The sequence below is a fragment of the Rhineura floridana genome, chromosome 3 (genome assembly GCF_030035675.1).
Source record: "Rhineura floridana isolate rRhiFlo1 chromosome 3, rRhiFlo1.hap2, whole genome shotgun sequence".
Lineage (NCBI taxonomy): Eukaryota > Metazoa > Chordata > Lepidosauria > Squamata > Rhineuridae > Rhineura > Rhineura floridana.
In genome coordinates, this window is record NC_084482.1 from 63419126 (window position 1) to 63433171 (window position 14046).

At 40.6% G+C, this 14046-nt stretch overlaps 2 protein-coding genes across 4 annotated transcripts; one reads left to right on the forward strand and one right to left on the reverse strand.

Annotated features, from left to right (window-relative positions):
• Positions 1 to 11: 11 nt before the first annotated feature.
• METTL23 (methyltransferase 23, arginine) lies at positions 12 to 10241 on the forward strand. Its single transcript, XM_061616335.1, has 5 exons — positions 12 to 632; positions 1885 to 1989; positions 5208 to 5445; positions 9334 to 9418; positions 9667 to 10241. The coding sequence occupies exons 1-5, from the start codon at positions 411 to 413 to the stop codon at positions 9839 to 9841; spliced, it is 825 nt and encodes a 274-aa protein (XP_061472319.1). The 5' UTR covers positions 12 to 410; the 3' UTR covers positions 9842 to 10241.
• A 154-nt stretch (positions 10242 to 10395) lies between these two features.
• Positions 10396 to 13625, reverse strand: SRSF2 (serine and arginine rich splicing factor 2). Of its 3 annotated transcripts, XR_009761318.1 has the most exons (4): positions 13053 to 13624; positions 12340 to 12650; positions 11260 to 11372; positions 10396 to 10814 (listed from the first exon to the last, which is right to left on the reverse strand). XR_009761318.1 is itself a non-coding variant. In XM_061616337.1 (3 exons), the coding sequence occupies exons 1-2, from the start codon at positions 13412 to 13414 to the stop codon at positions 12347 to 12349; spliced, it is 666 nt and encodes a 221-aa protein (XP_061472321.1). In that variant the 5' UTR covers positions 13415 to 13624; the 3' UTR covers positions 10396 to 11372; positions 12340 to 12346. The 3 variants fall into 3 exon arrangements, 2 of the variants coding, with proteins under 2 accessions (XP_061472321.1, XP_061472322.1); XM_061616337.1 differs by having other exon boundaries at positions 10396 to 11372; XM_061616338.1 differs by lacking the exons at positions 10396 to 10814; positions 11260 to 11372 and adding an exon at positions 11954 to 12042 and having other exon boundaries at positions 13053 to 13625.
• Positions 13626 to 14046: the final 421 nt, after the last annotated feature.

Genomic DNA, 14046 nt, shown 5'->3' on the forward strand with positions numbered 1-14046 from the left:
TGGAAGCGGAAAGAGGGGTGGAGAGGAAAGGATTGGAGAAGGCGGAGGAAGCGCCTTATCAGCCGCCATCTTGAGAAGGCAGTCTCGAGTGGGCTGCGTCCTCGCAGCGAAATGTGGAAAAGTATGACAGGCTCTTACCCACGCCCGGAACTATCCTGCTGTTTAGGGAGCAATGATATGACCAGGGCGGGGCGGGTTAGAAAGCAGGGAGTCCACCTTAGAGACTGAGGCTGCGATCACACTTACCTGGGAATAAGACCCATTTAACCCAATGACGCTTACGTATGAGTAGACATGGATTGCGGCCAACCTCTTTTATAATAGCATAAGGTTTCGAGGACTCGAGGTTCTACAGACGCTTAGCGATTGGGTGCTTTGCCGAAAGACGCGTTGAACTTTCTTGGCTGCGAATGGTCCACTTAAACATCAATCGAACCACATTAAACTGTGCTCAAAGCTCAGGAAGCGCTGCGTGGTTGAATGTACCAGGAGCGTCTCTCCGTTTGGAGAAAAGGCTTCCCATGTGCGAACCGGTATACAAATTAAGTGTGAGGGAATACAGGTTTGCAGGAGAGCAAAAGGAGGAAGAGAGAGATCAGCTGAAACAAGAACTGGTGGTAGTTATTCCTGAGGTACCGATCCATTTTTTTTAAAAAAAATACGTATTTGTAGGAAGTAGAATTTGAAACCATGAAATGTAAAGAGGGAGAAATTAGCTTTATGTTTAAAGCGAATGAATCTATATTAATTTGTAAATTGCACACAAATCGTTTGGCGATACTTTCAACTTAGGGACATTGTTCCATTATTTTTGAATCATTGAAGTAAGGGACAAGTAATCATTCTGTAGAACAAATAATTATTCTGTAGAACAAATAAGTGAAATCAGGACGAGGTTCTACAGTCTCAACTATCTCAATCTTAAATTGTTCTTCAGGTGTCTGACACTACTACTCTACTACCCTTTGACAACAACGAAATAAAACTACTTATATCATGTATGCACTGGCTCAAAACTATGTGCATATAGTGCCCGTCTCAGTGATATTGTAAAATTCGTTGAACCTTCAGTACAATTTGCATTTACAAAAGTTGAAAGTTTCTCTTTTTTAAAAAAAATAGAAAATGTGAGTCAAGTTGCATACAGAAATAAAATATTACCTCTGCATGAATTTGTCCTCTGTGCCTAAGTGTTTTATGGGTAATTGACTTCCTATCTGTACAGGTTAATTTAGTAAATACAGTATGTGGTAGACACATGCTTCCATAATAAATCTTTTCTGTGTTTGCCTATAACTATGACAAAGCTACAGGTGTTAATGCTACGGGTGCAATGATAGTGGCAACAGTGAAATTCTCCCCCCCCAGTGAAATTCTTTTAACGGTGTAAATGTTCAACACTGTAGCTGATCCCTTTTGTTTAAGTAGTGTTGCTTGATCATGTAAATAAGATTTGATTGTCTCAGTGGTCATGTTACTTCAAGTTTAAATAAATAACTGGCATAAAATTGATTATGCATGTGGGGTCTCTTTATTAGCCATTATTTTGCTTAACTGAATTTCACTGGCAGTGTATAGCTGATCAATGACAGCAATTCCTTTTTATAGAGACCCAGCAGGAAAAAAACTGCAAAATAAACATGTTTTCACCTTTGCCCTTGTCCTACTACACAATTGCAGCACTCTGTGGAAAAGTGTTGATTTTGGGGTCTTTTACTACTTAAGCTGGACGATTTGAGCGAAGTGAATCTTCTGGTTTCTAATGAATAAGACCATTACAAAAAAAGTCAAAACTGGTAAAAACGTAAATGCACTCGGATCATGGTTTTTTAAAAAAATGATTCTGATACAACCATGTTTTACAGCAAGTGCCTCCTGTTTCAGGTCCTTGATCCCCAATATGGCATGTATGTTTGGCCCTGTGCGGTGGTTCTGGCCCAGTATGTCTGGTTTCATAGAAGACTAGTCTGCGGCAAGAGAATTTTGGAGGTAAATGCAACACCTTGGATTCCAACCATATAGTATGAAATTAAAATTTTAAAAAAGTAACGTGTTTAAAATGGCAGGAGGGGGGACCTCTGACTCTTCAGCATACCAGTAGTGAGGAATGGTGGGAATTGTAGTTCAGCAGCTTCTGAGGAGCCATAGGTTGTCTATTCCAATTTAAAGCCTCCATGTTTTATTTTATCAAGTTTTTATTTTTTAGAATTTCTCTTTGGTATAAGTGCTAGCTTAGGCTTCAAACTTAGATCAACTGTAGGTGGATCTCATGTGTTTAATTTAGAACTGGCTACTCTTTTGATCAGTAATTGCTGGAAAGCTGAAAAAGCAGCAGTATTTTGAAGTTCAATGGATAAGATTTTTTTTAAAAAAATAATTTTTTAAAATATAAAATAACAATATAAAATTACAATATAAAATGTTTTGCTCTAGGATGTTTCATGGTGATAGTGGGCTACATAATTAAGACTTTGATTTTTGCATCACTAACACTTAGGATTCTGTCAAACTCAGCAGAGAGTCAAGAAGTGGAAGTAGCCATAAGTCATTTCATGCAGCCCAGCCCCATGGCATGAACATAAACTCACCATTGCCCATCTCATCTCCTTTAGAATAGAAAATGGATAGGCTGTATATATCATACTATACTACGTAGGTGTGATGTTTCCAAGGTGTGACTTCCAAATCAGGTAAATATAGATATCAATTGTGAAATTGGAGACGTATTTATTATTTATTTTTTAAAAAAATATAAATTGCTCATAATATAATATGTTAGAGCAGTATACCGAGAACCAAAAATAAGTGTAAATTATACACCAAAACTAATACAGTTAAAATTTCCTTGAGGAAAGGCTTGGATAAATTTAAAACAAATAGTCTTGAGCATGTATCTAAAAGAGGAGATTGTTGGAATGTGCCTTATTTCAAATTGTAATGAATTCCACATTAAAAAGGACACAATACTGAAAGCCTTACTACATGTGGACTTGAGATGAATAGTAGGAGCTCTTGGTACAAGGAAGTTCTCTACCAAAGAGTTTAGTGGCCAGACAGGAGCATAAGGGAAGAGGCGTTTTTTCAGCTATTGTGGTCCCACATTGTAAACATGTAACAAAATCTTGACCCTAGCCCAGTAGCATATGTGCAGCCAGTGTAGCTGCTTCCACAAAGGTTTAATATGCTGATGATGGTTAGCAGCATTCCCATAGCAGTGGTTTGCACTAACTGCAGCTTCCAGACCAACTGCAAGGGCAACCCAACATAGAGTAATCAAATTACCAATACATGGGCCATTGTGGCCAGATTATCCCTATCCAGGAATAGCCATAGCGGAGGTACCACCCAAAGCTGATAGAAGGCACATGAGCCTCTAGTGACAAAGATGAATCAATGGGTCTGCCACCCTGGGCTCCTACCAGAAGAAAAGGTGAGATATAAATCTAATAAATAAAAAACAAATAACTATGGACCTGTCCCAAAAAGGAAAATGGCCAATTTCCTGGATCCAGAAATCACCCACCTATGGGGCTTCTGTTTTGCCAAAATTCAGCCCACCACTGCATCCAGACACTGGCTTAGGACTTGCATGTCCACTCCTGATTCATATATTACAGAGAAATAGACATCAGCATGCTGAAAACATGGTGCTCCAAATCTCGTAATGGCTGCTTCCAACAGCTTCATATATATGGTAATCTATAGATGTCCCCATTTATTTGTTAAGGACAAAATAGTACAGTGTGGCACCCCACAGCATAACTGCATGGGGCTGACACATACCTCTGGAATTGGACCTGCAGGTAAGAGCAGAACTACTAAAGAACAGTTCCTCCCAACCCACACAACTGATCCAGGAAGATACAATAGACAATGGTATCAAAAGCTGCTGAGAGATCAAGCAAGGGTTACAAGATCACACTCTCTTTATTCCTCTCCCAATAAAGGTAATCTGTCAGGACAATTAAAGCTGATTGGGTCCCAAAGCCAGGGTGGAACTCAGATTGGTGAGGGCTAAGACAATCATTGTCATCCAAGAGCACCTGTAGTCGAGCCACAACAGGGCAAAAATTGTCATACACCAATTGAATACTGGGTGGGCTTTTTCAGGAGTGGGCATATCACTGCACCCTTCAAGGCAGTGGGCACCACCCCCTTCCATAACAATACATTCACCAGACCCACCCAATCAAACCTGCCTGCTAGTTTTAATCAGCCAAGAGGGCAAGTTGTCAGACACATTGCTACAAGCATTTTGTGTATGGTGTCAGGTCACAGTAACTGAAACTGATCCCACAATATTCATTCAGATGGTGCATGGACACCTCAACTGATTCCGCAATAACAATGTCAAGGTTATTATGGAGATGAGCGACTTTATCCTCAGTGCCTTGCGAACAATTCACAGCAGCGTAAGAGGACTCTATAGCTCCACTCATGGGGCAGATGATAATAGTGCACTGGCAACTCCCAAAGCATTGCTGGATGACTACTTCAGGATGCAATGAAGCAAAATAGACCTTTTGTGCTTTCCTTGCTGCCACACAGTAGGCATGATTATGTGCCCTATGTTATGTTTGGTAGGCTTTAGAACATGTCTTGAGCTATTTGCACTCTAGTCAAGTTCCAGGATTGTTTCATTGCACAAAGCACCCCAGAATACCAGGGAGCCATATTGGCTTTATGACACTGGAGAAAGCGCTTGAGAATGATCAGTGTCCTGTCCCATCTCATGTTCACGAGGGAGACCAGGGCTTCAGTAGGATCACCAGCAATATTCACTGAAAAATCCCCTGAAGTATTCAGGAATCCCTGATTCCATAAATCTCTGGGGGAATGGACCATTGTAATAGGGTGAACCATGCAAATATTGTACCTGCTTCCCCATTCAAGTTTTCCTGTTAGATAGCTACATGAACCAAATGTAGACCAGACCACAGTTGTTAACCCAGTTAATTTCTGAATCAAACACTTAATCTTAGGTTGAATGATCGTAAAGCTTTTAAGTAGAAAATACCTTAAGAATTGGATAGTGCAGTGCAAGAGAGGCTTCTAGTAAGTAAAACTGCTAGTATGTTTTCATCTGAGTCATTTAGCAGTTTTAGATGATCATACCAGAGGGAGAAAAAAAAACTTGAGTGCAGTAAGTTATGCTTGCATTTAGTGTTGCATATGGTGTACTACAAACTAGTTTTTACTCTGTTTAGATTGGAGCAGGTGTAAGTCTTCCTGGGATAGTTGCAGCAAAATGTGGAGCAGAACTAATACTGTCAGATAATGCCGAGTCCCCTCAGTGTTTGAAGAACTGTCGAAGAAGCTGCCAGATGAATAACCTCTCAAGCGTGCATGTTACAGGACTCACCTGGGGTCATATCTCACCCAGTCTGTTGGCCTTGCCTCCAGTGGACGTTATTTTGGGATCTGATGTATTTTTTGAACCAGAAGGTAAATGTTTCACTGAAATTCATTGTGTTTCTTTATATCTGTTGCTGTGCATATTCTGAGTACTCATGTGAATACAGCGTAAAACAGAAATTGACACAACATTGAATTCTTGTAAATAGCTACAACCTGAGAAGTCCCTCAGTTGTCCCTTGCCCTGCAGGTCACAAGGCCACTCATTTGCTGTATTTTTCAAAATTGTAAGAAAACTCTTATTTCCTCTTAATCATTTATCTCTTTTTTCTTTTACATAGAGGCTGTGGCTGATTTTACAAGACAAACATATCTTGGAAATGTGGCTCTCCATGCAAATTAAGTGCACCGATAGTGATCATGTAGTAAAATACAAGTGATGTGGAAATACAATTGAAATTAGAAAGCATAAAAAAGATATTCCTTCCTGCTAAAAATCCACATATTAGAATACTTGCAAAATTAAGTATTTGAATTGAACTTAGAATTGTTCTCTAATATATTGGAACTTGCAAAATTTTGTGAGTGCTCTTAGGGTATTATCAGCCTTAAAAACAAATACTGTGGCAGCTCTGCAGTTTGTCAGAAATGGTAAAACGTATGAATTAGAGACTCTGCAAGAGCAAACTAGGGTTGAATAACTTTAAAACTAAATGGGAGTTATTCCTGAATTACTGAGACTCAGGAATGTAGCAAATTTCAATTTATTTGCTTTTCATTAATACACAATGGACTAAATATCACTGGCAAATTATGTGAATGTTTTTTAAAATTTCCTTCTGCTTATATCCCACCCTTCCTCCCAATGTGAGCACAGAACAGCTAACAGTATGGCACAATAAAAAATAAAATCCTAATAGCATAAAGTGGAAGTGTCAACCAGAAGGTACATTCCAAAATCTGGGGTTTTGTTATGTACCTTCAAGTCTATTACAACTTATGGCGACCCTATGAATCAGCGACCTCCAAAAGCATCTGTCATGAGCCACCCTGTTCAGATCTTGTAAGTTCAGGTCTGTGGCTTCCTTTATGGAATCAATCCATCTCTTGTTTGGCCTTCTACTTTTTCTACTCCCTTCTGTTTTTCCCAGCATTATTGTCTTTTCTAATGAATCATGTCTTCTCATGATATGCCCAAAATATGATAACCTCATTTTCATCATTTTAGCTTCTAGTGACAGTTCTGGTTTAATTTGTTCTAACACCCAATTATTTGTCTTTTTGGCTGTCCATGGTATCCGCAAAGCTCTCCTCCAATACCACATATTAAATGAGTCGATTTTTCTCTTATCCACTTTTTTCACTGTCCATCTTTCACATCCATACATAGAGATCGGGAATATCACGGTCTGAATGATCCTGACTTTAGTGTTCTGTGATACATCTTTGCATTTGAGGACCTTTTCTAGATCTCTCATAGCTGCCCTCCCCAGTCCTAGCCTTCTTCTGATTTCTTGACTATTGTCTCCATTTTGGTGAATGACTGTGCCAGAGGTATTGATAATCCTTGACAAGTTCAATATCCTCATTGAAGTTACATAAATCTTCTGTTGTCATTACTTTAGTCTTTTTGACGTTCTGTGGCACTCCCATTTCTTTTAAAGCATTCCATAGTTTTTCATGATCTACACAATGTGGTGGATAACCAAATATATGAAGCTGCCCTGGACCATTACTTGTCTAGGCCTTATTATGTTGCTAGAGGTCCATGTGAAATATACATACTTTTTTCTAAGGGAGATCAAGGTAGTTTTCATCAGGGCCAGATTATTCAGCAGGCTAATAAGGCCGTGGCCTTGGACCTGCTATTTGCATGTTATGCTGGTTTTGATAATGTAGGTATTGAGCAAAAAACCTTATTTTTTCTTTAACCTAGCACACTAGAAAATTAAACTGGTTACAAAAATGTTTTGAGTGTGCTTTGATTTGTACAACGAAAAAGTCCAACACCAGTCAGCAAAATAGTTATAAAAAATGTTTGAGAACCGCTTGTCTGTCAACAGGGTTGGAGAAACTAGTCCTTCACATGTTAGGATTAGACAAATTCACTACGGCAAATGCTATTAATGGCTGCCAGCCATGCTGACAATTCTCTGCTTCCATAAAAAAATGTAAATGTAATGCCTTCAAGTTGATTCAGTTTTGGTGACCCTATGAATAGGGTTTTCATGAGGCTGAGGAGCAGTGACTGACCCAAGGTCACCCAGTGAGCTTCATGGCTATGTGGGGATTCGAACCCTGGTCTCCCAGGTCATAATCCGTAAGTGGAGGCATTATGCTTCCAAATACGTGTTGCTGGAAACCCCAGGAAGGGAGAGTGTTCTTTGCATTCAGGTCCGACTTGTGGGTTGCCGTGGGCATTTGGCTGGCCACTTTAGAGAACAGGATGCTGGACTAGATGGGTCATTGGCCTGATCCAGCAAGCTCTTATGTTGTTGGACTCTAATCCCATTAGCCCCAGCCAGTATGGTTGTGATGCAGAGTTGTAGTGTAGCATCACGCAGAAGACCGTAGGTTCCTTACCCTCATTAGGAATGGCTATCTATTAGTGAACCTTTCCAGTTTTGCCAGTCAAGCTTTTTACTGAAGAGGCCAAACCAAGGAGTGATTCCAGAACCTCTGAATGTGAAGTGGGCTATAAAACTATGTAGTAATTGTTGATTCAGTTGAGCTATTCAGAGCAAACAAGGAAGTGGGCATCTACTGGTGTTAAAGTTGCAGAATTGCACAGGATAAGGGGATGGTGCCAGCTACGAATAGTAGGAAGCAACACAATTTCCTCACCCTGCATTTTTTGTAAAAATAAAACAATCTTAGGAGCTGCATATACCTGCTGCTGTACAGTGCCAGTCCAGGTACATTCATTGCATCCTTCTAGTGATAAGATGTGCAGAAAAATATCCTGTTTTCTTCAAAAAATGAAATCTAACACTGTAACTCTTGCATTGCCAATGCCACAGGTAGCTGCTTATTTTTCTAAGGTGAAATGGTGTTTGAATGGAGAGGAGTGTAACATCTGCAGCCTGTCACTGGGGACAGGATAGCTCAATTATTGTACTTTACCTGTGGTGCTCCAGAACTTGTTGTACTCCCAATTCTCATCAGCCCCAGCTAGCACAGCCACTAATCAGGGATGATGGGAGTCCAGCAACACCTGGAAGGCTATCCATTCCCCACCTCTTCTATTAAAGTTTCAAGCTCTGAACTTTCAGGCTACATCCTTCGGCTTATTTTTTAACCTTATATTGGTACATTTTTGTCATAATCTAGGCTGAAATAAATTGACCACAAGCAACAAAACTTGTATACAAGTAGCCCCAAAACTGGGAAAAGGCCCTGTATGCTTTAGAAGCGCAAAGCACTATAAATAAGCCTTGGGATAGTTGACACCATCATTATTTAAATACATTTCTGATAACAGCATTTATGCCACTGTATACTCCCAAGGACCCAGTTGCCCCCTACCTGGCAGTTGTGAACAAGGGAGGGGCTGGCTTGTGCAGCTGTGGCAAGCTGAGCAGGCCCTAGCCAGCTGGGGAGGACTAGCTTCAGAGGGAGGCAATGGTAAACCCCCTCTGAATACTGCTTACCGTGAAATCCCTATTCATAGGATTGCTGTCAGGATCAACTTGAAGGCAGTCCATTTCCATAGCGAAATACAGTATATAGAAGCCAAAACCTTCTAAAAGCTTATTACATTTATATCCCATCTCTCTTCCATCATGGAACACAAGACAGCTTACATGTGGTTCTGAGAATACCATTTATCCAGGCCCTTATCAAACCCAGATGTGGTTAGGTTTAGGTAGTCTCATGTGCTGATTTATCTAGTGCTAATTTATAGAAGACTGGCATTAGAGCAAAGCTGGTGCTTTAAAGTAGTACTGTACCGTACTAAAAGTTTGCATTACTTTATAGATTTTGAAGATGTTTTAAGTACAGTGCATTATTTAATGGAGAAGAGTCCCCATGCTCAGTTCTGGACTACTTATCAAATTAGAAGGTATGCTTATGCCAAATTCATTTCCAATTTTGATCTTTGATGCTTCAAGCACTTTCATAGACTAAACTGCTTCAACAGATGCATCCTGGCCTAAAATGTAGTTGCTTTTTACAACTTCACAGCTTTTGTATTTTTGATAAAAGGCTTTCTCTAATTTGTCACCTTGAAGTGTTACTGAGAAAAGGATTTTGACAATTACAAGCCTCGAATGATAAAAGATTCAGGTGCTGATTGGTGTCTCTTTTCAGTGCTGACTGGACTATTGAAGGATTGCTTCACAAGTGGGAGATGGAAAGCATCTGTGTACCCTTACAATCATTTGAGGCGAACAAAGAACAATTGGCAGACTCCTCTCTGCCAGGCAGACACACTATTGAAATGATGATCATTACTACAAAAAAGCAATCAACTCAAATCTTCTAACTGTTTTGAGAAAAGATATGCTTTAATGTGTTTTACAATAAAAGTTTTTACCTCTAACATGTTTTGTTTTGATATACAAGCAAGTTGTATAATTAGCCAGTCTAGATTCAACAGATGTTGAACATAGTCCTGTAGCACCAAGGTGGTTTCTCTTAAATTCCAAGGGTATTTGTCTTCCCCAGATAGTAAACAGCTGAACAGCAATTGCCCCCAGCATAGTTGTCCATGCACATAGCATGTTTATTATTGTTTTAATGCAGTCATTCCCACATTGACTGTATATATCCACTACTGCGCAAGTCACCTCTCCCCATGACTTTGGTAATTTCCCCTTCTGTATCTATCTGTACCATAGAGGTGTATGTTCCTTTTATCCTGAAAATATTCTGGAAACAACTCATCAATTTCACAGGAACAGCACTTTTTAAATATAAAAATGATGAATTCACATTAGCTATTGTTCTAATTATAGAGTTTTATTCTGGAATCTGTCCCCGCTGCTCTAACACATAAAGCTTGAGGCAAGACATAAGAGTTCAAAAAAAAAAAAAAACTGAACACCAAGTAAGTGTTTTATTAAACTACAGACACAGTGGTTATAGTACAGAAAGTTTTAAGAGATACTCCAGATCAGTACTTACAGAGGAATGAATCAAATGCTTTTAACATTACTTTTTTTATATGCAAGTTCACATATGTAGATGGTCTAATTTACCATTCTGGAAAAAAATAAGGTGTGTATATCACCAGCTAGATGTGCTCACTGTATGCTCCATTATTTTTATGCAAGGCCCGGGTGACTGGAAGTGCAGTTGTCAGGCAATTATAATTAACTGGACAGCCATTTGTTTCTGCACGACAAGGCATCATTACAGGAGCAATCAGGAGAAAACAGGAAACAGCCAAGCACTCTGCACTGCAACACGCCACCTTAACAGCTAACCAGCATTACTCAACTGCTACACAACTGCGCCTAGTGCACAAAAATACATAAGAGAAGAGATTAGAATTTTGTCTGATAAAAACAAAGCTTTCAAAATAATTGTCAGCTGTAAAGTTTAATGTTCGACTTGTAAATAGTATTTCAACTGAAGTATTTGCAAATGCATTTGAATTTAAAATTTCAGAATAAAGGCAAAAATTGAGCACATGGCCAGCATTAAGCTATTCAGCATATTATAGCTGATAAACTTGAGGAAGCAAGTTAGTTATCAATTTTATTTGCAAAGTCAGCACTATATGAACAAAAGTGAAATCTTTACCTCAAATATCCAAGCCAATAATGAAATCTGTAGTCGTTCACTTCACTAAATTACAAGAAATTTGAATAATAGCAACAAAATGGCACATAAATGTAAAAGTCTGCCATTTTAGGCTCAAAAGTAAAGTAAAAATTAGACAAAGTGTTACAAAATAACCTTTTCAACAGCTGGTTGGTTGTGCTGGGGTCTCTCCAATGGACTGGCGATTCAAATGATCCTTTTTTCTCCAAAGGCATCCTTTATGTAGGTTTCTCATGTATTTGATGTATCTAGGTTTGAAAAAGGTATAGTTCAGCAAACATACCCCTTGTATATCTCCATATTTTATGGATGCTCTCAGATTCCTAGTAGTACTGGCCTTGTCTCAGAGCTTTAGAGAAGTGCAATGCCCACCTCCCACCATCACATTGGATGCTATTAACAGACATCAGGAGATTTTTGGAGATACTGTTGAATGTCCACTAATCATGTTATGTAGTGTCAGGCTATAATCAAACCACCCTTAACTTGAATCCTGCCCGATTCACATTAGGAATTAGTTCTTATTCAAAACCTTGAAGAATTCTTAAATAGTTCTGTAACTTAACAGTTCTAGGCCCACTTCCTTTGAAAAAACAGGACCAAACAATTTGAGGGAGGTTAAAGACACACTATCCATTTTCCCCACCCAGCATATCCTTAAAAGCCCACAATCGCACCAGAGAAGAAACTGATTTCTATAAACTCTTACATTTCATCTTCCACTTTTGCAAGTATTTGATGCTGTTGAGCATTGTGAACACAGGACTGATTGGTCATTAACAGGATAGTGTATCTTTAACATTTAAAGACAAACCTGCTCCAATACACGCCCACAGAAACTGGTCCCTGGAGGATCAGCCAAATCAGTTAAAATCTGCAATACTGGCCAATATTCTTTAAGCAAACAGGAGACCGCAGCTTTAAAGGGGAAAATGCAGATGTTGGATAAGAACAGTAAGAAATAGTCATTTCAGAAATAGGTTGTGTCTCAAACAATAGATATTAAAAAGCAAGCTATTAATTGCAACAAAACACGAAGATATCCTCTGTAAAAATTTGCAATTTATTTTATTAGCCATAAACTAAAATACCCTCCTGAGAAATGAACATGCCCCATTAGGATTTACTTACTCTACAATCCTGTATGAATGACCCAATACCCACTAAAGTGCTACCATACAGCATGCAAATACAGTAGATAACCAGACACGTTACCATTTTCTTAAGATGACACAGCTCCTTCCTCTTCAGGAGACTTAGGAGGACTCTTAGAACGGGATCTCGACTTCGATTCCCTCTTTGAAACAGGTGGGGGGCTTCTTGATCTGGACCGGGATCTCGATCGGGAACGAGATCTGGAGGGAGAGGAGGACTTGGACTTCGATCTCCTGGCAGACCTGGACTTGGAGGTGGAACGAGACCGGGATCGTGTACGGGATCTGGACTTGGAGCGACTGTAGCGCGATCTGCTTCGGGACCTGGATCGGCTCCTGCTTCGGGATCGGCTGCGACGCCTTCTTCTAGGGCTGCCCGGGAGAAAAGGGTCGAGAAGATGAGAGAAACGGCATTGGATGGTCGAATAATAGCTAAAAACTCAAATACTATTTCCCCGCCAGAGATCTCGTTTGTGACGCCAAAAGGAAAACTGTGCCGCCCATTCGATCCCTTCCCCTCCAATATCACGTGGGTCAGTTATTTTCCCGCCGACCGTACCCAAAGAAATACATGCTAAGTCCCCCCCCCCAAAAAAGGCCTTTCATTTTCTCTCTCAAGTTGGTCACGATCGACTTTCATCCTACATTTATCGTTGCTTTCCTTTAAATGCAGATAACCAATAACTCTCAAGTCGTTATTTGCTATCAGGCGGTTCCTATCACAAACCCACGGGGTGTTGTTTTATTTCCTTCCACATCCTGGGCGAGTCTCACCTTCTACTACGACGTCCGTAGCCACCGCTGCCGTATCGGCGGGGAGGAGGCCCGCGTCGGCTGTGGTGGGAATCTGGAGGTCGGCCGTAGCGGGCCATCTGGACACGCAACTCCCGCCCGTCGAGCACGGCTCCGTCCATGGCATCCATGGCGTCTTCCGCATCGCGTTTATCGTGGAAACGCACGAAGGCAAAGCCGCGGCTCTCTTTGGTGTAGCGGTCTCGGGGGATGTACACGTCCCCCACGCGGCCGTACTTCTCGAAGACGCGGCGGAGGGTATCTGGGGAGGTGCGGTAAGTCAGGTTGTCTACCTTTAGCGAAGTCATACCTTCTACGTCCGGCGGCGGCCGCCCGTAACTCATAGCAGCGGGCGGGGGAAGGAGGGAATGACGCGGGAGAAGCGGAACGGCGGCTAGAGATGAAATAAGACGCAAAGAACAATGGGAGAACTTTCTAGTTAGGCCTGCAGGTATCACGGACCTGTGGCCGTGCAAGGCTTGAGCACGCGGACGGGATCTTACTCGCGCACCGCCATCTCTAAGCACAACCACGAGCAAATGAGCGAGGCGCCGCCCTTCCCCAGGAACTTAAGCTCCACAAAATGGCTGCCGTTGACCCGGAAGTAACTGGAGCGACCAACCACGATCCACTCTGAGCAGATTCAAATTAAACTGTTTTCGTTTCCTAACCCAAAAAAAGAAGTAATAGAAATGAGCTTTTAACAGCGGCTGGCAAGTAAAAGAATATAAATTAATTATAGGCTTTGAACGCTTGGCCGTTAGTATGAAACCCCGGAAGAAATTATAAATGTTCCCAAGAGAGGATATGTAATGTTATTTACAATTTCAGGAAATGTGAAAATAAATACTAGATTCTATTTAGCAAAGTATAGATCAGATGGCGTGTTTTTAGCGCGTTAAATGGTGTGACTGACGTGAATGTGTGTTAGAAAAGGGGAACTAGTTGGATTCAAAATGGCGGCGAAGGAAGATGA